Source organism: Tamandua tetradactyla, chromosome 16 (assembly GCF_023851605.1).
Source record: "Tamandua tetradactyla isolate mTamTet1 chromosome 16, mTamTet1.pri, whole genome shotgun sequence".
In the NCBI taxonomy this organism is placed as follows: Eukaryota; Metazoa; Chordata; class Mammalia; order Pilosa; family Myrmecophagidae; genus Tamandua; species Tamandua tetradactyla.
Genome location: NC_135342.1, coordinates 78,290,468 through 78,317,260, shown reverse-complemented (window position 1 = coordinate 78,317,260; position 26,793 = coordinate 78,290,468). Strand labels below are relative to the sequence as shown.

Here is a 26,793-nt window from a genome sequence, read left to right as displayed (position 1 = left end):
TTAATGGGATATCGAATGAGGCTAAAGAATGGGGAACAGTTGCTTAATATGTGCAGACTGTTTAACTGGGTTGAACTTTTGGAGGACAGAGGTGATGGTTACACATTACTGTAGAATGATTAACAGTGCTGAATGGTGTGTGAATGTGGTAGAAAGGGGAAGCTTAGAGTCATGTAAGTCACCAGAAGGAAATTTGGAGATTAAAACATGGGAATGTATAACTCAGTGAATCGTATGTACATTTATACATTTTATATGTGTACAGTTAAATGTACACATTATACATAAATGTGTACATTTAACTGTACACATATAAAAATTTCTTTCATGAACTAGAACAAATATGTGACACTATTACAAGGAGTTAATAATAGAGGGGTATATGGGAAAAATATACCTATTGCAAACCATGGATTATCATTAACAATAACATTTTAATACTCTTTCATCATTAGTAACAAATGTACCACACCAATACTAGGGGTTGATAATACTGTGTGTGTGTGCGCGCGTGTGTGTGTATGTGTGACAACAGTATGGAAAGATTTCGGTTTTCTTTTTATTTCTTTTCTGGAGTAATGAAAAATGTTCTAAAAGTGGTCATGGGGTTATATGCACAACTATGTGATGATATTGTGAGCCAGTGATTATGCACTTCAGATGATTTGCATGATGTGTGAATATATCTCAATAAGATTGCATTTTAAAAAGTTATTTATATGGATGAAAATTATCCTATACTTTTTTTTTGCTCCTAAGAAATTATATTCTCCCCAGCAGACCTGTCAAAGTAAAGATACAAAGTTGATGGTCAAAGTCATTGGTTATTAAAAGACTTTTTTTTTTTTAACTTGGAGAAAGAGCCGAAGGTAGAGTCCCTTAGATTTTTCCTGATGAGTCCAAGGGAGAATTTTTGCACATGGGTGCTCTAGTTATATCTAGGACTTGCATAATAAATTTTATGTTCATCCATTTAAAGCATATCTATAATATTACAGAAACTTTTTGTCCTATGTGTAAAGGAAGGAAAGATTAAATGTCCTCAATAGCATTATTTGAACAGAGTGGAGGTGAGGTGAGAGGAAGGAGGGAGGTCGAAAGTCTGCAAGGCTAGTGAAGAAGCCCAGGTGTACACAGGTAACAAGCAAACCTGGGTGGATATTCTCTGAGGAATAAGCCTGGCAGGGAATCCTAGAGAGCCAAGGAGAGGGCCAGACCATGGAACCTGACAGGCACAGCTGAATCAGGCAGAAATGCCCTGAAAATCGGGTATGCAGGTGCCGAGCAGGTGAGTTGCTAACCGTCTCCCGGCACAGAGGTAGCTCAGCAGAAGGCTGAGTGCTTGCGACCCATAGGCTGGGATCAAGTCCTTCTGCAACCTGGGTGTCTCGTCTGTACACCCACAGAGGCCCTCAGTCCCCGCCTGGCACAAAGCAAGTGTTTTCCGACATTTGTGCTGGCTGTCAATTTATCAACAAAAAGCACTTAAGGGTCAGACCAGGGATCGTTGGACACAACAGAACTTCTGACAACATCTTGAACCCCTACTGCTCCAGCCACGTGTGTCAGCTCTCAGATGCTCAAACAAGCCGAGCTCTTTCTGGCCTCAGTGTCTTGTGGGACCTCTGCAATCTTCAGTCTCAACTTAAAGAGAAGACATCCTCAGCTCACGGCAGGTGCACACACAGCCTCCACACCAGCTCTTCCTTCGTGGGCCTTACATATCTATTTACTGCTATGTTTGCCCACTCCCCACCTTAGACTGTGACTTCAAAGAGGAGGCATGGATTCAGGTCTGAAGGATGTCAGATTGATGGACGGATGGATAGATGGCTGGCTGGATGAATGAAAGCATGTGTTTGGAAACCAACAGTATAAAATGATGATGTATAATACACAAACCCAGACACACTCAGATCAGACAAGAAATATGAAGAAGATATTTCTCATAAAGACTCATCTTTGCAGACATAGGCAGGTCAACAGCAAAATAAAATGGTGCCAACACTGGGAAAACTGACCTCCAGGCCATTACTGCTCTCAGGTAGATTTTAGGGAAAATCAAGTCTGGATCATTTTGTTTAATCCAATTCAGAAGAATGAATCCATACAGATCTTTGCAGCTATGGAATATTTCCTTCTTTCCCTCCCTTCTCCCCTGGTTTTTTTTTTGAACTTGGAGTATAAGTACGAGCCTGTCCCTACTCTAATGATTCCTTTATTATTTATTAACGTTGAGTTTCATTGCTGTTTTTTTTTTCTTGCCTGACAAGAAAGTAGATTTAGGCCTCTCTGCAGTTTATGTAGATTAGCTTATTCATGTCTGGAAAGGAATTTAACTCCAGCCATCTCCAGACACTACAGTAAACTGATAAACGTCAGGCTCTTTCCTGACTGGTTGTGCTAGTATAGGGTTTTAACTTTTCACCCAGCAGCAGCAGCATTTTTTACCAGCAACAGACTGGCATGGGGCCCAATATCTGCCCATCTCTAGCAGTGTACCTTGAACAGAATCCCTCATTTATAAAACAAATGGGTTGCATAAGATTCTTTCTAAAATCCTTTCCAAAAACATGGATTTTTAAAAAAAAAGTCAGATTTAAAAAACACTAAAATTCATCCTTTTAAGTGTCAATGAGTTTTTGAAAATGTATATAATAAGATATGGATCATTGCAATAAAGATATAGAGTATTTCTATTACCCCCTAAGTACACTGTGTCCCTTTTATGACTTTTTATTTTGAAATAATTGTAGACTCACAAGAAGTTGCAAAAATATTACAGAGAGGAAGAGTGTGACACTAACTTTTTGAGTGCCTCCATTGTTTATTTTAAAATATTTGTAATTTATTCAATCATTAACCAATTATTTGAGCTTATACATGCCAGGATGGGTGCTGGGGCCACAGCAGAGAATAAAAGAGATGAAGTTCCTTTTCTCATGGAGCTTACATTCTAGCATGGGGAGAGTGACAACAAGTAAATAAATTATGTATCACACTGGAAGATGAACACTAAAACAATATTACACGTTCACTATATATAACAGCATATATGTAATGTTGCATGTAATACAGAATGGGATAATATTTAATAGCATTTTAGAAGCTGAAACTCACAGTAGGTCCATAATAAATATCTGCTGCATGAATAATAAATTTATCTCGAATTGAATCTTTGATGCTACTTTGTGCTTGATCTTAGAAGCAGTGATAAAAGGACATACCCTAAAAAAAAAAAAAAGGACATGCCCTTTACTGTTAAGGCATTCAAAGGGTGCCAGAGAGATAGGTTGTGAGGACATGAGTATAAGGCAGTGTCCTTTCACTTCTCAAGGAGGAGGAAATAACAAATTGCCTAGGGATTTATAATTTGGGCATTAAAGCATAAATTGGAGTTTTCCAGATACAGAAGAAGGGGAAGGCATTCCAGGGAGAGGAGACAGAATGTGCAATATAGCATCCAAGCATACCAAAGCTTTGTGTGTTTGGGGAATAAACAGAAGTCTGGTATGGCCTGAGATGAAGACACGCTGTGGACAGGTAGACAGCGGTTAGAACCACCCAATAATGTTGATTTTAAAGTTGTTCAGTGCAAAATGGTTTCCAGTGGCACTATGGGCTTGATTATTTCTTTTTCCAAAATACTTGCTATTTGTTGCTCTTGGCTTTTTAATTCTGAATCCTTAAGTTCTCACTCTGCAGACTGAATTATAGAGGTGCACTCATGTTATGGAGGTTTTATAACTTTGTGGCTGAGGCTTTTAATGTGATGATATTGCCTTTGAATAGAAGCAGATGGACGGTGCGTTTGGAGGCCACTGTGCTATGGAATGGCTCAGTGGTGAGACTCCACCAGCTGTAGTAAAAAAATGATTTTATTGCTACCGAGTTGCTGTTGAGCCTCTGAGCATAACCAGAGGGTTAGCAGAACAACAGCATTTGCATAGAGGTTCACACAGGGATGCTAGAGATCAACACATCATGAATATAATTATGAAAGAGTGATTAATGCAATAAATCATCTGGCTGTCTGGACTACCTCTATGAGAGACTCAAAGAAGCTGCCCCAGGATAGATAACATTTTTCACTTAAAATCCAGATGTTTTTACATTATACCCATACTTTATATTTGTCATAGGAATTTTCAACAATGCAAGATTTCTCACCTTGCTGTGTCTAAACAATTAAATCCAGGAAGGCATGCCCCACTCTTTTCCTTAGCTAGAAGTACACTGTTTGGATGATGACTTCTATTTATGGAACACTGGTTATTGTTGTATAAATGTATCCTTTTACTCTCTTTTAGTCAAGAAAGCCAGCTGGAGACCTGCTGTTTCCAGTGCCTCTGAAATTTTAATACTAGGAGATTTAGCTGATGGCTTCATGTTTTCATATGACCTTCATGCAGGAGAAGAAAGTCATGAGCTCACACCTTCCGTGTGCAGATGAATGTGGAACCTGGGTGTGGGCTGTTTTACAGCTAACCCCTCTTCAGTTATGTGATGGGAGGTAGGGAATGGACTTTGCAATGATGGCTCCCTGGAGTCCTTGGACAGGTGTTGGCCTGGACAACGTGGCCCAGCAAGTGATGCAATTGGAAGAGACATTACTGTTTGAAGAGTTGAACATTGGTGGAATTGCCCTGTCTACTCTCTCCAAATATTCCATTTCTTTACATATTGGGATTTTCCCATTACTCTATGCAAAGCATGGAATAAATCTCCTAATAGTATATGTTTCGTTTTGCTTAAATCCTCAACAACATAGAAAATTGTCAGCATCACAGAAAGCAAGTCACACGCATTTCACTATAATAGCTATAAAAAACTTCATGGTAAGAGGGAGTCTGGGCCATTTAGTCTAACATTTAGCCATCTTTAAAGATTTATTTGATTGTTAAAATGTCTTGGACTCTGCCCTCTAGAAAAATCACTTGAGTTAGATCAAAGAAATGGGGTCGATTTTCTAAGAAATGTGCTTAGCTTTCTGGATTAATCTGTATTGAGCAAGCAGAATGCATAATTATGTATGTGGTCAGTGTTTAGACTTATTCATGTCTGAATCTTTTTTTTTTGACAGGGGCAGGCACTGGGAATCGAACCTGGGTGTCCAGCATGGCAGGCGAGAGCTCTGCCACTGAGCCACCATTGCCCACCCAGTCACATCTGAATTTAAAGGACTCTCCTAAGGGAAATAAACTCTTATGGAATTAGGGAAGTGTTGGGGGGTTGAATCGTGTCCTCCATAAAAGGTATGCCCAGTTCTCAAGCTCTAGTCCTGTGGGTATGAACTCATTTCTAAACAGACCTTTGAATATTGTTTTTAGTTGAGGTGGGACCAAACTGAGCGAGGGTGGGCCTTAATCCGATATGGTTGAAATCCTTATACACAAAGGAAATGTCTCACAAGATTATGGTCAGTGTAAACAAGTACAAAGGCACTGAATTATATTTAAATGTGGTTAAAAGGGAGGAATTTTAGGTTGTATATATGTCATTAGAATACAAACATAGGTGTATACAGCACAAACAGTGAACCCTGTTGTAAATAATGGACTACAGTTAAGAGCACAATTATAAAAATATTCTTTCATGAATTGTAACAAAAGCACCACACTAATGCAAGATGTTAATGATAGAGTGGTATATAGGACAGCTGCATTTTTTGCATGGTTTTTCTGTAAATCTACAACTTCTCTAATAAAAAAAGGAAAAAACCACCAAGGGAAAAAGCAAATGAGCCAACTTTCCACGAAGAATTTATTTTTTTAAATGTCATTTAAAATGTTTCCTTCTTCTATACTAATGATCCCTATGCTTTGGGGGTTGCATGTGCCAATTAAATAGAGAATCTTTATTTCTCAGTCTCTCTTACAGATAAAGGAGGCTAAGAAGATGCAAGCAGTCATCACTGGGAAAGCTCCTTAAATAAAGCTTTCTCAGATGCCTTTCTCATACCCTACTTCTTTCTTCCTGTGAAAAGGACAAGATGATCGGTGCTACAGTGACCCCACTGTACCTGGGGCAGTTTGCTAAGCACAAAGCTAAGAGGCATCTGGGAAATTGCTGATGACATGGTGCTGCCATATTGGCCTGGGATCATCTACCTGACGTCTTTCATTTGAGAGAAAATATTTCTCTCTTGTTTAACACGGGGTTATTTCTAGTCTCTGTTATCTGCAGCCAATCACAACTCCTCTTTTAAACAGATCTTTGATACAAGTAAAAAGATATGTTCCTCTGGAGATGGAAGACCATGCCAAACAGAATTATTTTTATGCAAAACATCTACATGTTTCTATGAACTTCCTAAGAAATGTCCTAACATATGTTGAAACTTGTTAAAGCATCTCAGACAACCTTCTGGACACCTTCAATCCTGAGTGACCACTTTTGCCATTCTAGAATAACCAAACCTTTAGCTGCTTCTCTGAAATTATTTCAACTTCAAGTTTGCAAGCTCTATGTTTCCTCTCTCTTCCTACTGCATCCTTTACTTCTCTAGCTGTGATCTGATGCTCATGTACTTAATAGATTCTTTTCCCTATATTCCAGATTCCAGAATTCCTTCTCCCTCAGAAATTTAGGGTCTTTCTTAGCCACGTATTTTGATGTGTTCAAGTAGAGTCACACATCACTTAAAAGAAAATATTAGCCTCTCAAAACAAAGGGGAGGGGTGGTGCGATGGTGACTCAGTGGCAGAGTTCTTGCCTGCCATGCCGGAAACCCAGGTTTGTTTCTGGTGCCTGCCCATGCGAAAAAAAAAAAAAAAAAAATGAAGGGGGGTGGTTCTCTGAGTGAGGGTGCCAGTCAGCTTCTTAAAGTTTGGAAGCATTACCTCCATCATCCTTACCACCACCATCTCCTCACTGCTGTCCTCATCACCAACACCAGTAGAAAATATTAGGTCATGGGCACTGTTTGTGATTTTTTTCATTGGCTCATTTAACATTCACAAGAACCTAATGAGGTAGGCACTATTGCCAGTGAAGATACTGGGATGTAGGGCAATGAATGTGCTCCCATCACTTGGCTGTCAGTGGGTTTTGAATCGAGCTCTTGTTCCAGAGCCCACTTCTTCACTTCTCTGCTATACTGCCCCTGGCAATTCTGGTACTGAAAATGTGTGCACTTTTCTTCAACAACAAGGAACATCAGCCTTTCAGGAACACACGAAAATATTCAACTATGAATTTATTTTATCCAACATTGGTCAAAGACTCCTTTGGGGCATTAATATCCAAGAGAGAGTCTAATGTACATGCTGACTACCTATTTTTTGCATTCTATTACTTATATCTCTATATGGCTTTAGCTATCAGTCATACCCGGTGGGAATCCCATCCCCATTGTCCAATGTTTATTTGAACAAAAGTTCTATGTTTATGCAAACACCCACAGGTGAATAACTTTTCTATTATGCTACTCTGTGCCTCTTATTTAAATTACTATGTTAAATTCTTCCTTTAGTTCAGTGGTATTAATGATAAAAAGTCTCTTGCTGTGTTTAGACTGTAACTAAGCAGTCATTTCTTTTTTCTTAGATTATAGGAACTAATTTTGGGGCCATACTGAAGTAACTAATTAACCTTAAACACCTGGTAACATTGACAAGTAGCCTTAGTTTGGGTTGGGGTTATTCTAATTTTATTTTCATTTACTATAGTGCACATTACAATATGTCTTGATTCCTATTTTTATTTATTTATTTATTTATTTTACATGGGCAAGCACTGGGAAATGAACCCAGGTCTCTAGCATGGCAGGCAAGAACTCTATCACTGAGCCACCATGGCCTGCCCTTGATTCCTTTTTTTCAAAAGAGATTGAACAGAAATTTTATAGCTAAACCAATATTCCCAGTGAATATTCCAGAGGATAGCAGCTCAACGAGGCATGATTAGAGGTCCATGAAATGGACACAGGGTCCACACTCCCTCTTAAAGAATCATAAAGCACCTTAAAGGTACTCAGAAGTTCTTCAGTAAAAGAAGTCTTTTAAGCTATTCAGTTCAGTGTTTCATGTATATATTTGACCCCGAAACTCTTTTTATTTGTGGAATGAACTTCTTGGAATGCAGGCTTTGGGAAACATGGAGATAATGAACATCTTCTATTAGCAGTTACAGGAACACTCACAGGAAGGAACAAAATCAAAGCCATATCAAGTTACTATAGATGCTGTTTTTGAGGTTGGAATACTGAGTCCCCAGGGATACTAAAAGGAACAAGGGAGGTTTCCACCTCTTCAGTGGGCAATGCAGGGCTTTGCAGGTGGAGAGGTCATTAGGGGAACCAGGAGGCTGCAGGGGGCCCCCTGACCTCAGCTACCTGGAGTACTCCTGGGACCCTATGAATGAAGGATGAGGCACCTGCAAGCTTCACACACTCTTCCCTTCACCAAGCGCCTCGGAGGATGGAAAACATCAACGGTAGGTAGGAAAGCATATCTCCACAGCAAAGAGCAAAGCTTTGGTGTCTCAGGGACCTGTGATCACATCCTGTTTTGGCCACTTACTACATCTATGACCTTGAAGCAGCTCTAACCCTGAGCTTAACAATAAGCTCCCTCATCTGTAAAACATGGTTAATGAAACCAACCTCACACAGTCAAAAGAGGCCAAAGAATTAAGGTGATGATGCACTCTAAAGGCTTAGCAAATGGCAAAGTTGTCATTACTTATTCTGTGCTCTCCACTTGTCCCGTAAGGTCGAGGGTGGGGTGGGTTGGGGGGATGAGGGAGCATCAATTCCTTGGCCCTGCCACCAAGCCTCAAAGAAGCCATGATCATAGCACATTTGCAACAGCTGTTCACTGCAAATGATCTCCCAGTTAGGGTACAAATTCAGCAACTGAATGTAATCTTGTGTTCTCAGCCCTTCTCCTAAAATCGCACCATTGGAATAAATGGGAAATGACAACCATAATCCATAATCATAAAAGCACAGGAGCTGAGAATAAATAATGGCTCTCCTCAACAAGCTAACTTGGTTGTTATTTATAAGCTCCTGGGCCACCTTGCTATTGCCAAGAAAATTTGCTTTACCTCCTTATTGCTGTTCCGTCTGGCCTCTCAATCTGTACTTGCTGAAAAAAATAGTTATTGTTATGCTAAAATCACAATGGGACTCACATAATTCAGCATTAAATAACACCAATAAAACTATGAAAATGGCACTTTGGCATTAAAAGTTATTTTCTTATGGACTTTAACAAGATTCAATGCTTTTGTTCTCACAGCGCTCTGGTATTTCCAGCTTCATAAAGAAAATAAGATAAAAATCCACAAAAGTATTCTGGAAAAACATCATCCTCTCTCCCACAAGGAATATTTTGATTTTACAAAGGGGAAGCCAGCAGGGGCTCCCATGCCACGGGATTAATATTGATCAGTAATTGTGTGGCTGTGATTGCCATGGTGTGTTCAGAAGGGCTTACCTCTTTCTTGGTGAATTTTGGCGAGTGATCATTTTTGTCATCAATCATGACTGTCGCTGTAGCAGTGCCTGTTAATCCGACATCCAGCCCAGCCATATCCTGGGCCTCGATGATCAGTTCATACTTGGGATTTTCCAGGGTCTATGAAAACAAAACAGAGCAGAGAACACAGTGTTTAGATGTGGGGTACTGTTTCAGGCAGGTGCCTAGGAGCAGCTTTGGAATCTCTTTCAAGACAAAGCAGTCACTATTTATAGATTGGAGTTGGCAGTGCGGATGGAATCTTATTTTCTGTCCTTGTTTAAAAAGACAGGTTTCATTTCCTGGGTTTGGGTGCGCTTTGTATGTTTGATATTGATAAATGTCTCTGCCATTTCACAGTGACATCATGAAACTGATCTGGAAAAGAGGCCAACCCTAAGGATGAGATTAAGACAAAGATGGCAGCTGTAGGAAGTCATATTTACTGAGTGTTTTGATGGGCCAGGCATTGGTTCACTGTACTTAACAGCAATCATTATAGTTAATCTTTCCAGCAACAAAGTCACTCTGCATTGATTGTTCCCATTTTGCAGACAAAAACCAAAAATGACATTTAAAGTTTAGTGTCACTTGCACAGTGTTTCTTTCAAGACAATTTCATCCCACAGGGTGTTAAATTTTGAATCTGCATTTTAATAAATTCAAATAAGCAATATTGCCTCACTTAAAATACATAAATTTTTCATTTGAATAATTGCCATATTCTGCTATCTTGTTTAATCATTCAAAGTAACCAGCCCAGTGGCCCTAATCCTAAGGTGAAGAGCAGTGCGGCGGCTGGGGGAAGCCCATCTTAGAATGACAGCATTAGACCTCAACCCTACAGAAAAAGACATGCTTCCCATTGATACACTGGATAACACTGGAGTCACTTCCTCTCACCATGCCCCAAGCCAGCTCAGCACATGAGCTTTTCACTAATAGTCATTAATTTTCCTCAAACCGGTTTGGATTGGTTTTGTAATCATTCCCACAGACAGCCTGTGTTGCGCCACCTCCGATAGCAACATTAGAAGGTATTTACAGCCATGTAAACAGTCCTAGCAGCACGACAGCTTGAAAAAACATTGCTTAAACCAACGAATAATTAAGAAATACCACGGGAACAAAGAACAGCAACAAAAGGGATCTCTAATTTCCTTCTGAAGCCACAAGATTACAGGGTATTTTAATAAATGAGCGCTAGCTGTCCCAAAAGCTCTTAAATATTTTTAAAGGGGAGTCAGCTGGTTGCTCCCTGGGCACACCCAACCGGTCATTCCTTTAACTAAGAGCTTCTGAGTTATTAAGTTAAGGAGTGTGAGTTCCACGGTATGGTTTGGTGAGATTCTAAAATTTTTAATTCCTGTTGATGAGTGGGATGCTGAGAGCCTCTTTTGACAGTGCTATTCATGTTGTTTTAACTTTTACTCTAGCTCCATTGGGATTAAATGTCACAAAGTTCTGTAATTGCTGAACACAAATGAAATTTGACAACAAACCGGATTTGGGTAACTCCGGTTCTGCCTGGTTGGTGCCTCTCTGTGTAGCAGTGTTTGACACACCAACAACTCTCAAGCTGGAAAATCACCAGCCTAACTTAAGTGGCTTTCTGCTTATCATCATTGACAGGTTGGACTCGACTTGGCATTTGCTATCAATTCTGCAGCTGGGCCATATGAAACCAATAAATACACCCATCTTCAAAATCTTTCCTGCGTTTCTCTGGATGCACTAACCATTCACTAGCCTGAACAGACAGATAACAAACATCACAGGTCTGTTTTTTGTAGAAAATTTTTACTTTTGTCATAAAACATTATACCTACTCTTGAAAGTACACAAACACTAAAACAAGAAATCATGTGAATTTTTCTAGCATAGAAGAGAGTGTGGCCCATTTTATATCATTTACCAACATAATTCCACAGTTTAAAGGATGCCTAAAATATAATCATGTGCATATTTTATAATTTACCTAATAATCTTCTAGTAGGTATTTAGGTTCTTTCCAGTCTTTTAAAAATTCTGCAAATTTTAAATAACACAGCAATGAGCATCTTTATTCAGGAAGCTTATACATTTATTTTAGAATTACTAGGCCAAAGGGTACAAATGCTTAAAGGCTCTTTAGTCATATTTCCATATCTTTTTCCAAGAGGATCTTGCCAATTTTCACACTAGTCCTACAAGAATATTTAGTTTATGACCCCAGTCATGGCCTGTTTCTAAAGAATCTCCCTTTCCTTGCCCAGTGAAGCAAACTGGTGCTAGGGCATTCTATGATGGCTATCTAATGAGGATGGAACTATCTCATGGAATTTACCCTTCAACTTTCAGTGCAGATTGCTATGGGAACACACTACAGCACAGCTTTAAGCACTGACTCTAGCAGACATGTGATGCTTTGCAGTTATTCCCTCTTTCTCTGCCACCTGCAATATGATTTCCTCTGTAGGCCACCCTTTCTTCACTCTTAGTGCAGGTGGGATTGACTCCAACCCTGGGGCAGGTAAGGTCCTACAGCTCAAAGCGAGAACAATCGGAGCCTTGTATTTCCATGGCCCTGTGATGATCCCATGATCTAAGCTGGGTCACATTGTGAAAGTAACTTGGCCCTGGGATATGTTTCTTTCTGAGCTTTTAGGAAAGAGTTTTATTCCTATTGGATATGAAGTTAGGAAGGCGTAAACTCAGAGCTGATGGTGTGGTCATTTTCCAGCCATACAGAGAAAGTCAACCTGAAAATGGAGGAAGCACAGAAGAAAGCAGAACGGAGAGGTAGAATTAGGGCTCTTTTATTGTCATTTCAGCCCCTTAAGAGTCCTTCTTGGAGCTAGAATGAAACTCTCAGATTTGATCAGTTCTCTGAGCTAATAAATTTCTCCTTTCCTTAAGGCATTTGTGTTAGATGTTTTGCGGATGGCAACAAGGGAGTTTTGACTGGCATCGTAACTACCACCATGATCAATTACCTGGTTATTAGCAAGAAAGCACAGGAGTTATTGCATTATATTACAGAATTGCAATGTTTATTTGGGGCAGATACTTCACAAAAGCCTTCAAATCATTTCATGGAAATATTATTTTTTCTTTTAACATTTTCTCCTCCACAGATACATTTTTTTTTTTTGCCAGAGAAGTTTATTATAACTTTTCTTCTTTCATTAGTGTGTATATCCATTTAACTGGCATTTCTTGAATATCTAGTCTAAATGTTGTGTTGGGTGCTGGGAATACATGGATGGGAAAACAGGACCCCTTTCCTCAAAGAGTTCAAAGTTGACTGTTGGAGACAGTCATGAAAACATGTAACTGTAATAAAATACAGCCAAAGCTAAGCAAAGGTATGTATGTCCTCATTCTCATGACAGGACAAAAGAAGGACACGTTGACATAAATTATCTTATAGTTCAATAAATTTTATAAATAATTTAAAAAAATGAGACAGCAAATCCCCATCTCCTGAAGCAAATAAAACTTTATGACTGCAATGGGAAATGGATTGATTAACCTAAGTAGAGAATCAATTAGCCTATTAAGTAGATAAATTACAAGGTTTGGAAGGAGAGGCTCCAAGAGACTAAATTTTCTGGCAAACTTACGGCTAACATTAAAAAGTTTTTGTAAGCCTTTTAAAAAGAGGGAAGAGAAATGAAAGAAAAAGTTTCACTGTCTGAGAGCATTCAAACAGAGCTGAGAGGTCATTCTGGAGGCTGGTCGTATTTGTATATAGGTATCCCCTTTCAGTTTGTGGTGTACTGGAGTAGCTAGAGGGAAATACCTGAAACAGTTGAACCATAAACTAATAGTGTTGGTTCTTGAAAATGATCGAATAGCTATAGAGCTTTTAAGCATGACAGTGATTTTGAAAACCGTGTGACTGATACTCCCTTTACCTAGCGTATGGCCAGATGGGTAAGGAAAAAAAAAAAAAAGAAAAAGAAAGAAAGAAAGAACAGGGGGTGGTGGTGTAGGGGATGTTTTTGGTGTTCTTTTTCACTTTTATTTTTACTATTATTCTTAATTTTTTTTGGCATAATGAAAATGTTCAAAAATGGACTGTGATGACAAATGCACAGTTATATGATGATACTGTGAACCACTGATTGTACAATTTGGATGATTATACAGTAAGTGAATATATATATCTCAATAAAATTGCAACAAAACATTTTTGTTATTGAGATAACACCCAATTATTTTGGGAAAAGTAAAAATGATGGAGTTATTTCTAAAGTTGGACAAAGTGAGAACTCTCTTCCACCCATGCTTAATTCCACGCTATGATGTAAATACTGGCAACATTTTGCTATCTATTTCTCTCTTCTTTATTCCCACACCTTCCAAACACACATGTGTACACAGATACATGTCATGCATGCACATGTTTAAATAGAATGGAATGATGCCACCCCACAGCTGTACAATGTGCTGTACCATATTGCGTTCATGTCCCTACTCATAAGATCTATCCATTTATTTATTTATTTTTTATTAATTAAAAAAAATTAACAAACAAAACATTTAGAAATCATTCCATTCTACATATATAATCAATAATTCTTAATATCATCACATAGTTGCATACACATCATTTCTTAGTACATTTGCATCGATTTAGAAAAAGAAATAAAAAGACAACAGAAAAAGAAATAAAATGATAATAGAGAAAAAAAAACTATACGTACCATACCCCTTACCCCTCGTTTTCATTTACCACTATTTCAAACTGAATTTATTTTAACATTTGTTCCCCCTATTATTTATTTTTATTCCATATGTTCTATATTCTGTTGATACAGTAGCTAAAAGGAGCATCAGACATAAGGTTTCACATTCACAGAGTCTCATTGTGAAAGCTTTATCATTGTTCAATCATCATCAAGAAACATGGCTACTGGAACACAGCACTACATTTTCAGGCAGTTCCCTCCAGCCTCTCCACTACATCTTGAACAACAAGGTGATATCTACTTAATGCGTAAGAATAACCTCCAGGATAACCTCTCAACTCTGTTTGGAATCTCTCAGCCATTGACACTTTGCCTCATTTTACTCTTCCCCCTTTTGGTTGAGAAGGTTCTCTCAGTCTCTTGATGTTAATTCTCAGCTCATTCTAGGGTTTTTCTCAATACTATGATGCTGAGCCTCAGCTCATTCCAGGATCTTTGTCCCACATTGCCAGGAAGGTCCACACCCCTGGGAGTCATGTCCCACGCAGAGAGGGGAAGGTTGGTGAGACTGCTCATCATATTGGCTAGAGAGAGAGGCCACATCTGAGCAACAAAAGAGGCTCTCTTGGGGGTGACTCTTAGGCCTAAATTTTAAGTAGACTTGACCTATCCTTTGTGGGGTTAAGTTTCATGTGAACAAACCCCAAGACTGGGGGCTCAGCCTACAGCTTTGGTTGTCCACACTGCTTGTGAGAGTATCAAGAATTCAACTTGGGGAAGTTGAATTTCTCCCCACTCTCACTATTCCTCGAAGGGGACTTGCAAATACTTTTCCAGTCACTGATCAAATCATTCTGGGATTCATTGGGGGATCACTCTGGACAAACCAACAAAATCTCATGTGCTACCTGAGATTCCAAGTACTTATGACATTCAATCAAACTATCTACATGAGTTATATTAGGAAATGCTCTAGTCAAAATCTAAATTTTGTAACAAATAAACATTTTTTGCTTTAGTCTCACACATAAGACATTTTAAAGTATTAATTATCATCTATTTTCAGCACCCTGCAATAATGACAATCCTTTGTTCTTCCTCATGCAAAAACATTTTAAAAATTTGTACATTGTACATTTCACTATTATTATACACTCTAGGCATTCCTAGATTATACCATCTCGATCTTTAACATCTATCTTTCTTTCTGATTACATTTATGTCCCCAGCCCTTCTCCCTCTATCATTCTCACATGCAGCTTCATTCAGTGTTTTAACATAATTACATTACAGTTAGGTAGAATTGTGCTGTCCATTTCTGAGTTTTTGTATCCAGTCCTGTTGCACAGTCCGTATCCCTTCAGCTCCAATTACCCACTATCTTACCCTATTTCTATCTCCTGATAGTCTCTGTTACCAATGACATATTCCAAGTTTATTCTCGAATGTCGGTTCATATCAGTGAGACCATACAGTATTTGTCCTTTAGTTTTTGGCTAGTCTCAGTCTGCATAATGTTCTCTAGGTCCATCCATGTTGTTACATACTTCATAAGTTTATTCTGTCTTAGAGCTGCATAATATTCCATCGTATGTACATACCACAGTTTGTTTAACCACTCGTCTGTTGATGGACATTTTGGCTGTTTCCATCTCTTTGCAATTGTAAATAATGCTGCTATAAACATTGGTGTGCGAATGTCTGTTTGTGTCTTTGCCCTTAAGTCCTCTGAGTAGATACCTAGCAATGGTATTGCTGGGTCATATGGCAATTCTATATTCAGCTTTTTGAGGAACTGCCAAACTGTCTTCCACAGCGGTTGCACCATTTGACATTCCCACCAACAGTGGATAAGTGTGCCTCTTTCTCCACATCCTCTCCAGCACTTGTCATTTTCTGTTTTGTTGATAATGGCCATTCTAGTGAGTGTGAGATGATATCTCATTGTGGTTTTGATCTGCATTTCTCTAATGGCCAGGGACATTGAGCATCTCTTCATGTGCCTTTTGGCCATTTGTATTTCCTCTTCTGAGAAGTGTCTGTTCAAGTCTTTTTCCCATTTTGTAATTGGATTGGCTGTCTTTTTGTTGTTGAGTTGAACAATCTCTTTATAAATCTGGATACTAGACCTTTATCTGATATGTCGTTTCCAAATATTGTCTCCCATTGTGTAGGCTGTCTTTTTACTTTCTTGATGAAGTTCTTTGATGCACAAAAGTGTTTAATTCTGAGGAGCTCCCATTTCTTTCTTTCTTCAGTGCTCTTGCTTTAGGTGTAAGGTCCATAAAACCACCTCCAGTTATGAGATTCAGAAAGTATCTCCCTACATTTTCCTCTGTTTTATGGTCTTAGACCTAACGTTTAGATCTTTGATCCATTTTGAGTTAACTTTTGTATAGGGTCCTCTTTCATTCTTTTGCATATGGATATCCAGTTCTCTAGGCACCATTTATTGAAGAGACTGTTCTGTCCCAGGTGAATTGGCTTGACTGCCTTATCAAAGATCAAATGTCCATAGATGAGAGAGTCTATATCTGAGTACTCTATTCGATTCCATTGGTCGATATATCTATCTTTATGCCAGTACCATGCTGTTTTGACCACTGTGGCTTCATAATATGCCTTAAAGTCAGGCAGCGTGAGACCTCCAGCTTTGTTTTTTTTCCTCAAGATACTTTTAGCAATTCGGGGCACCCTGCCCTTCCAGATGAATTTGCTTATTGTTTTTTCTATTTCTGAAAAGTAAGTTGTTGGGATTTTGATTGGTATTGCGTTGAATCTTTAAATCAATTTAGGTAGAATTGACATCTTAACTATATTTAGTCTTCTAATCCATGAACACGGTATGCCTTTCCATCTATTTAGGTCTTCTGTGATTTCTTTTAACAGTTTCTTGTAGTTTTCTTTGTATAGGTCTTTTGTCTCTTTAGTTAAATTTATTCCTAAGTATTTTATTCTTTTAGTTGCAATTGTAAATGGAATTCGTTTCTTGATTTCCCCCTCAGCTTGTTCATTACTAGTGTATAGAAACACTACAGATTTTTGAATGTTGATCTTGTAACCTGCTACTTTGCTGTACTCGTTTATTAGCTCTAGTAGTTTTGCTGTGGATTTTTCAGGGTTTTCGACATATAGTATCATATCATCTGCAAACAGTGATAGTTTTACTTCTTCCTTTCCAATTTTGATGCCTTGTATTTCTTTTTCTTGTCTAATTGCTCTGGCTAGAACTTCCAACATGATGTTGAATTACAGTGGTGATAGTGGACATCCTTGTCTTGTTCCTGATCTTAGGGGGGAAGTTTTCAATTTTTCCCCATTGAGGATGATATTAGCTGTGGGTTTTTCATATATTCCCTTTATCATTTTAAGGAAGTTCCCTTGTATTCCTATCCTTTGAAGTGTTTTCACCAGGAAAGGATGTTGAATCTTGTCAAATGCCTTCTCTGCATCTATTGAGATGATCATGTGATTTTTCTGCTTTGATTTGTTGATATGGTGTATTACATTAATTGATTTTCTTATGTTGAACCATCCTTGCATACCTGGGATGAATCCTACTTGGCCATGATGTATAATTCTTTTAATGTGTTGCTGGATTTGATTTGCTAGAATTTTATTGAGGATTTTTGCATCTATATTCATTAGAGAGATTGGTCTGTAGTTTTCTTTTTGTGTAATATCTTTGCCTGGTTTTGGTATGAGGGTGATGTTGGCTTCATAGAATGAATTAGGTAGCTTTCCCTCCACTTCAATTTTTTTTGAAGAGTTTGAGCAGGGTTGGTACTAATTCTTTCTGGAATGTTTGATAGAATTCACATGTGAAGCCATCTGGTCCTGGACTTTTCTTTTTGGGAAGCTTTTGAATGACTGATTCAATTTCTTTACTTGTGATTGGTTTGTTGAGGTCATCTATTTCTTCTTGAGTCAAAGTTGGTTGTTCATGCCTTTCTAGGAACTTGTCCATTTCATATACATTGTTGTATTTATTAACATAAAGTTGTTCATAGTATCCTGTTATTACCTCCTTTATTTCTGTGAGGTCAGTGATTATGTCTCCTCTTCCATTTGTGATCTTATTTATTTGCATCCTCTCTCTTCTTCTTTTTGTCAATCTTGCTAAGGGCCCATCAATCTTATTGATTTTCTCATAGAACCAACTTCTGGTCTTATTGATTTTTCTCTATTGTTTTCATGTTTTCAATTTCATTTAATTCTGCTCTAATCTTTGTTATTTCTTTCCTTTTGCTTGCTTTGGGGTTAGTTTGCTCTTCTTTCTCCAGTTCTTCCAAGTGGACAGTTAATTCCCCAATTTTTGCCCTTTCTTCTTTTTGGATATAGGCATTTAGGGCAATAAGTTTCCCTCTTAGCACTGCCTTTGCTGCGTCCCATAGGTTTTGATATGTTGTGTTTTCATTTTCATTTGCCTCGAGATGTTTACTAATTTCTCTGGTAATTTCTTCCTCGACCCACTGGTTGTTTAAGAGTGTGTTGTTGAGCCTCCATGTATTTGTGAATTTTCTGGCACTCCGCCTATTATTGATTTCCAACTTCATTCCTTTATGATCTGAGAAAGTGTTGTGTATGATTTCAATCTTTTTAAATTTGTTGAGACTTGCTTTGTGACCCAGCATATGGTCTATCTTTGAGAATGATCCACGAGCACTTGAGAAAAAGGTGTATCCTGCTGTTCTGGGGTGTAATGTCCTATAAATGTCTGTTAAGTCTAGCTCATTTATTGTAATATTCAAATTCTCTGTTTCTTTATTGATCCTCTGTCTAGATGTTCTGTCTGTTGATGAGAGTGGGGAATTGAAGTCTCCAACTATTTTGGTAGATGTGTCTATTTCCCTTTTCAGTATTTGCAGTGTATGCCTCACATATTTTGGGGCATTCTGGTTTGGTGCATAAATATTTATGATTGTTATGTCTTCTTGTTGAATTGTTCCTTTTATTAGTAGATAGTATCCTTCTTTGTCGCTTTTAACTGTTTTACATTTGAAGTCTAATTTGTTGGATATTAGTATAGCTACTCCTGCTCTTTTCTGGTTGTTATTTGCATGAAATATCTTTTCCCAACCTTTCACTTTCAACCTATGTTTATCTTTGGGTCTAAGATGTGTTTCCTGTAGACAGCATATAGAAGGATCCTGTTTTTTAATCCATTCTGCCAATCTATGTCTTTTGATTGGGGAGTTCAGTCCATTAACATTTAGTGTTATTACTGTTTGGGTAGTACTTTCCTCTACCATTTTGCCTTTTGTATTTTATATATCATATCTAATTTTCCTTCTTTCTGCACTCTTCTCCACACCTCTCTCTTCTGTCTTTTCGTATCTGTCTCTAGTGCTCCCTTTAGTATTTCTTGCAGAGCTGGTCTCTTGGTCACAAATTCTCTCAGTGACTTCTTGTCTGAAAATGTTTTAATTTCTCCCTCATTTTTGAAGGACAATTTTGCTGGATATAGAATTCTTGGTTGGCAGTTTTTCTCTTTTAGTAATTTAAATGTATCATTCCACTGTCTTCTTGCCTCCATGGTTTCTGCTGAGAAATCTACACATAGTCTTATTGGGTTTCCCTTGTATGTGATGGATTGCTTTTCTCTTGCTGCTTCAAGATCCTCTCTTTCTCTTTGACCTCTGACATTCTAACTAGTAAGTGTCTTGGAGAACGTCTATTTGGATCTATTCTCTTTGGGTTGCGCTGCACTTCTTGGATCTTTAATTTTAGGTCTTTCATAAGAGTTGGGAAATTTTCAATGATAATTTCTTCCATTAGTTTTCCTCCTTTTCCCTTCTCTTCTCCTTCTGGGACACCCACAACACGTATATTTGTGCGCTTCATATTATCATTCAATTCCCTCAGCCCCTGCTCATATTTTTCCATTTGTTTCCCTATAGTTTCTGTTTCTTTTTGGATTTCAGATGTTCCATCCTCCAGTTCACTAATTCTAACCTCTGTCTCTTTAAATCTACCATTGTAGGTTTCCATTGTTTTTTTCATCTCTTCTACTGTATCTTTCATTCCCATAAGTTCTGTGATTTGTTTTTTCAGACTTTCCATTTCTTCTTTTTGTTCATTCCTTGCTTTCTTCGTGTCCTCCCTCAGTTCATTGATTTGGTTTTTGAAGAGGTTTTCCATTTCTGTTCGTATATTCAGAATTAGTTGTCTCAGCTCCTGTATCTCATTTGAACTATTGGTTTGTTCCTTTGACTGGGCCATATCTTCAATTTTCCTGGTGTGATTTGTTATTTTTTGCTGGCATCTGGACATTTAATTACCTTAATTAGTTTATTCTGGAGATTGCTCTCACTTATCTTACCTAGGGTTTTCTTGCTAGATGAGTTTGTTGTCTATCTGTTCATCGACCTTCAGTTCAGCTTTTTCTGGGCCTCTAGCTTAAGTTTTGTTTAACAGAGGGTAATTTTTCAGTTCTTGCTTTATTGTTTCTTGTCCTGCTTATAAGGTGCCTTTTCCCTCCTCACCCTTAGGAGGGTCTACATAGGTATTACAGACTCCAGCCGGGTTTTCCCATACTAAACTGACCTCCTTTCAGGGGGAAGGAGTAGCCTGCGTCAGTTTTCCCTGAGGGTGAGACCCAGCAGGTTGAAAGACTTTCCTGTGAAGTCTCTGGGCTCTGTTTTTCTTATCCTGCCCAGTATGTGGTGCTTGTCTGTCTGCGAGTCCCACAAGCAAAAATGTTGTGGCTCCTTTAACTTTGGAAGGCTCTCCCTGCTGGGGGCATGGTGGAGACAGAGGAAAGTTTGTAGGCTGGTTTTAATGGCTTCAAATTGCGAAGCCCTGGGATCTGAATTCCTTGAGAGAGGGATTCCACCTGAGTTATGTTTCACCCCTCCCGTGGGGAAGGTTCAGGTGGGAGACAGCCCTGAAAGCAGCCTGTTTCTGCATATGCTTGGGGCAGTTGCAGCCTGTGTAATCCCGACGCTGAATCCATAGGCAGCCAAGCCTCCATAGAAACAGCCATAGAAGGCTCTGTTTCATCCCTTTTCCTCTTTTTCGGTTAGCCCAATAGGCAACCTCCGCCTTGACCAGTTTCACCTGAGCTGGGGGCCTATTTTTAGTAGTCAGAATTTGTTTATTAATGCCACTATTGGTGTTTGGTTGGACTCAGTCCCTGCTACTGTTAAAGACTCTTTCCTTCCCCTCCGGGAAGCCACCTGTGGGGGAGGGGCGCCGGCCGCGGTGGCTTGGGGAATTGCGCGTGGCTTGGGGAACTCACTGTTCCAGAGACTCGCAGCCGGTCCAGCTGGTCCAGACTGGGGTATGCTGTGTGTTCGGTCACTGTCTTGGCTCCGGGAGCTGTTCTGTACTGTTTCTGATTATTTAGTAATTGCTCTGGAGGATGAACTAAAATGCACGCACATTACTAAGCTGGCATCTTGGCCCCTCTCCCTCCATTTATTTTAATTTTTTGTTCTTTTTTTGCATGGGTAGGCACTGGGAATTGAATCTGGGTCTCCAGCATGGCAGGTGAGAATTCTGCCTGCTGAGCCACCGTGGCACTTCCTATCAATCTATTTTAACCGCTGTGTAACAGTCCGCTGTATGGCCCCAACATAATTTTTTCAACCGTCTCCACTGGATGGCCATTTGGGGAGCTACCATGTCTTCACTTTTAAAAAGAACTTTGAGATAAAAATTCTTTGGTCTTCTGTAATGAGCATTGCTGCTATCATGATACTACAGTTAAAAAAAAAAAAAGGCAAAAAAATATAAGTGGCTCCTGTGAAGTATGTAAGACCTCATCTTGGATAGCATGCAAAGGGAGAGAAAAAAACTGCATGAATCTTCTCACTCTTGCACAACTATAATACTTCCTATAATGCCTGACCTAACCCCACCCAGTCTGAGCCGAGAAGTCTTCTCCTAATTCCCCAGCTGTCATAGTCGCTCTTATGTGAAATATACATACACTTATTTCTGAGCCACTGATCGGTCACTCTGCACCTGCTACTCTGCTGTAAGGATTCTTTCCCAGTTGGGCATCCAGCTCATAGTTCCTCCATTCTCTGGGAAGACCCTAATGCAGAGAAATAGCTTCCCCAGGGCCATGTTTCATGTTTGTTTCCCTTGATCAGAGTTGACTGATCCACAAGGTCCCTAACCAAAGCAAAGACAATCAGATTCCAGGAATATAATTTTTGGAACCAAGAGTCACAGAGACGGAATATAGGAGAAACCTTTGTGCCTGTCTCCAAGTGATTCCTGGGAATATAGGGATTCTTGCCCTCTTGCATGTGCTGAGAGGAAACTCATCACTCTTGGGCTCTTCTCTGCCCTGTGAAGACACTCTGCCTCTGAAGGATGAGACTTTCAATTGTCCTCCTACTCTGTCATTTTGTGAGTGAACTGAACAGGGAGTAGGAAGCCCAGTGCCCACCCAAGGCCATGCTACACTCTCCAACTGGCAACCTGTATTCCCAATATAACCTGTGAAACCCTACCTAATTCTGCATCTATTTCTCAACTGGTTCAGGCTCAGATGGGAGATGGCACTGATGGACGTGCCTTTCCAGCTGAATTACACTGAAGGCACTGCTCTCATTGGAAAGGTGAAAATTCTGCTGCTGAGATCTGGGAGTTGTGCTGGGTCCTGACTTCCTTGAGTCTTGAGCATTCAACTCTGTCCTCGACTTTTTATAACACATCCTAGTGTTCATCCAAGAGATTCCTTTTGGCACTGAAGTCACCTGGAATAAATTTCAGTTGCTCGTAACTAAAGAAACTGTGGTGAAGATGATGCTATTATTTACCAAATCCCATTTCCTTAGACGTCCAGGCATATAGCTAGACTGCATTTTCCAGTCTTCCTTGCAGTAAGAGGGACTCTCATGTGATGATTATGGCCAATAGGATACGCATAGAAGTAATGTACTTGGCTTGGCTCCAAACCTCCCACGTGATTCTCTGGGCTTTCAATTTCCCATAATGGAAGGAGCCTGGGTCTCTGAATGACTGTATGGAGCAGAGACCCTATGTTGACCTGCTTCAGACAGATGTGACTGAGAAATAAAATTTTTCTTTAGGTTTAGGGGGTGTTTATAACCACGCTTAACCTACCCTGAATAATATGAATATATGCTTCCTATTTTATCTCGAATGTTCATCTACCATCTCCCTAAGTGGCTGACGAAGTCTTTAAGGGCCAGGGCAACATTTTTCTCCCAACTCCAGCCATGCTCAGCACACAAGGTGGGCGATCTACTTTCATTATTGATAATGATGATATGTGACTGTTTCCCTGAATTAAATTACATCTCAAAGGTCTGAGCATATTAGTGGCATTTCCATACCAGAGCCATTTGTTCTTAGGGAACAACTCATACTTTGGGGAACTTGAGCTCAAGGAGATAGAATTTCATTTTGACCAAGAAATGTGCTGTGTCAAAACTGGGAAAATTAAATTGGCTCCTCTGATTTTATTTTAAGCTATCTGATCTGTAAGACATATCTAAGAGAGTCAAGCTGCTCTCCTGGTTTGAATTCTGCAGTCATGCATTTCTATTACATTTGCCATCTCCTCCTGGGTGTCTCCTAAATACCGGTGAGTGTATGTCCTAGAAACAAAAGGAAAACGGTGTGTCTGCAAGAAAGCTCCTCGGGTGTCTCTCCACAGACATAGCCCAGGTTCACTGATCACTCCGAATCGAAAACCAAACATTTCATCTTGAAAATAAGAATCAAGCCATGTCATTAAATGTGGCACATAATCAATTACCAGGCCCTGGACGTTCTACACAGTCTCAGTGACTTCCATACAAGTATGCATTTAATGGAACATTTATCACTAATAACAAGCATAATGGTAGCTGTGGGGGGGAAATTAAGGAATAAATGGGACATGGAAAAAGGTTTGTCATTAACCCATGCAATACCCTAGCCTTCCCTTGCCCCACCTTGAAGCATTCTCTGCAGCTCCTCTTTCTACTTTGTCTGGACTGGATTTCTTTCTACTGTGCCCCATTTTTTCTTACTTTGGGGATCTTCTGCCTCCACTCCTTTCTCCAGGCCAACTCCAGCTTATTCGCTTGTGGCTGTTCTCCACCGAACAGAAGCTCCATGAAGGCATGGGCCTCAGTGCAGAACAGGGTGGCTGGCGCTTAGGAGGGGGTGGCCAATACTTGATCAATTACTCTTTCCCTGGCTCAACCACTTAGTAGCTGAGTGATCCTGGCCAAGTTACCTAAGTTCTCATTGCCTTGTTTCCCACATGTGTAAAATAGGGAGAATAATAATCCTTAAAGGACAAGTAAGGATTAAAAAAGATAGAGTGCAAGGCATAGTGCCTGGCACATATAAATGCTCAACAGATGGCTTCTATTATTATTTAGTAGAAACTGTGAAAAGTCTTCTACAGATAGGGAAGAAAGGCAAAAGATTTTAGTCCTTCTTCTCTATCTGGGAACCATGGATCAGGCCCCAGTTACAGATGTTGACAGATGTTTGCATCTCAGAAGACTGTCAGAAGTCCACTGCACCCATTCTGGAGTCCACCACAAAAAGGAGCTGATGGGGAAAGAACAGAGGGAGGGAGTTTTACAAGGTGCTTTTGTTCATTTTCAATCTCACCTCAGATCCTCATGGATTCTCTGATAGAATATCATCTGTTTTAATCTTTTCCAGATTAGACCCATGGTAGAAGATTTGTCTGAATTTTCTCAAAGACACTAATGAACCTTTCTGAAAAAGCCCCCCAACCTATCTCTTGCCAGATGAGCACCTCCACGGGGAGCTCCTCTACATAGTGGCCATTGCCTCACTTCCACTTCCTTCTTCACAGAAAGTCATGCAGCCTTGTAGGGTGCTGCTCATTTCAAGTCCCCAAAGCATTACCATCTGAAGTATTAGCTAAAGATATGTTTTCCACTCATTTGACTTCATGGATAATTAAATTTAAAAGAAAATGGTGAGACCAACATTGTCTTCAACTTATTTTGCCAGATAAAAACATTAGCGCTACCACCACCATAATTTTATAAAAGAATTTCAGGGCAAAGTCCAGTCCTTTGAAGAATAATATATGTAGCTATGTTAATTCACTGTATTGTTTTTACTTTTCTTAATTTACTTACTACAGTACCAGCAGATGAATGGGCATTTGGACATTCTGAGCTAGAGAAAATGGCTATAGCTAATTCCTGATGACCCATAGCCACAGGAAGCAAGACTCACCAAGAAAATAAAAAACTGTTTTAGGTGTCTAGCTATCATTACACCATGCAGAAGGAACACACAGACCACCCACTCCACTGAGAATGCCAACTCAGAAAAAGAGAGAACACGAAATATGTGCTAAAAACTCACAGAGAAAGTGGAATTCTACAAAATACAGGGTCAACTCCAAATTAAAAAAACTAATTGCCAGTGTTTGTGATTTGGCAATAAAAGCAAGTGTATTAATCTCGTTGTTCTTGGAAAAACACCCAAAGTTGACCTGACTGTCACTCCTGCCCCTATATTATCTCATTGCTGTCCTCCCACTGACTCCCTCCGCTCCTCCAATCCAGTGCTGTCCCCTGCTTGGGATGCTTGCAAGAGTGGGATCACTCCTCTTCAGAGTGGATCACCTGAATACCTTGACCAAAGTAGTGCCCCAGTTATGCCAAAACTCATCCTCCTTTTTAGTTTCTGTGGGGCAGATGCTTTCAAAATGGCCTCAGTGATCCCTGCTTCCTCATGTCCATCTACCTCCTCGTGTCCATTCACCTCCTGGTGTCCACCCCTGGTTCTCCTCAAGAGTGAGCTGTATCTAGTGACTTGCTTTCAATGAAGCAAATACAGCAAATGTGATGGAAACTCATTTAAACAATTAGGTTCTGAAAGACTGCGACTTCCATCTTGCTGGTAGACTCTTTGTTTCCTTGGCTTGCATACTTCGACCAAACACCCTGCCATGTGGGAGAGGGCCACGTGACAAGAAATGGAAGACAATTTCTGGGAAGAGGAAGAAGAACTGAGGCCCTCAGACCAGCAGCCTGCAAGGAAATGAAAGCTACCAAAACCACTGAATGAACTTGAAATTGGATCCTTCCCTGAACTGTCTGATGAGACTGCCGACTCCTGGATCAACACCTCTGCTACAGCCTTGGGAGAAACTATGGAACAAGGGACCTAGTTAAGCTGTGACCAGATTCCTGAACACAGATACAGTGAGATAATAAATGTGCATTGTTTTAAGCCACTAAGTTCTGGGATAATATATTACACAGCAATAGATCACTAAAACTTGTCATAGTCTGTAATGTTCTTATTTATTGTTTATGTGTTTATTGGCTATCTCAACCATGAGAATTTGAGAGCCATGAAATTAGGGACCTTGTCTTGTTTAGTGCTTTATCTTTCAGCTGCTGATTCAGTGCTTGGTATACTGTGGGTACGTAATAATTATTTTCAAAACTACCGATATATTTTCACAAAATAATTAATTATATAGAATGGTATTCCTGTGAATGTTTAACAACCTATTCCCCTGATTTGGGATGCTTGCCAATTTTAGGAGTTTAAATACTTTTATCATGGCTGATTTCAAGCTACCACCATGATGCCACTGAACACAGCGCTGGAAAGATGTGTACACAATCAGCTATCGAAAGCCAGTGAGAGCTGGATCTAGCATATAAATCCTGTTAAGG

General features: G+C 39.5%; 1 protein-coding gene across 5 annotated transcripts in view; it reads right to left on the bottom strand.

Moving 5' to 3' along the window:
* CDH13 (cadherin 13) overlaps nt 1-26,793 on the bottom strand; it is a 1,150,740-nt gene that overhangs the window by 173,527 nt on the left and 950,420 nt on the right. For all 5 annotated transcript variants that reach the window (XM_077133145.1, XM_077133147.1, XM_077133146.1 and 2 more), the window contains one exon: nt 9,444-9,584. In XM_077133145.1, the coding sequence (XP_076989260.1) occupies nt 9,444-9,584 (141 nt within the window). The remainder of the gene's footprint in view (nt 1-9,443; nt 9,585-26,793) is intronic.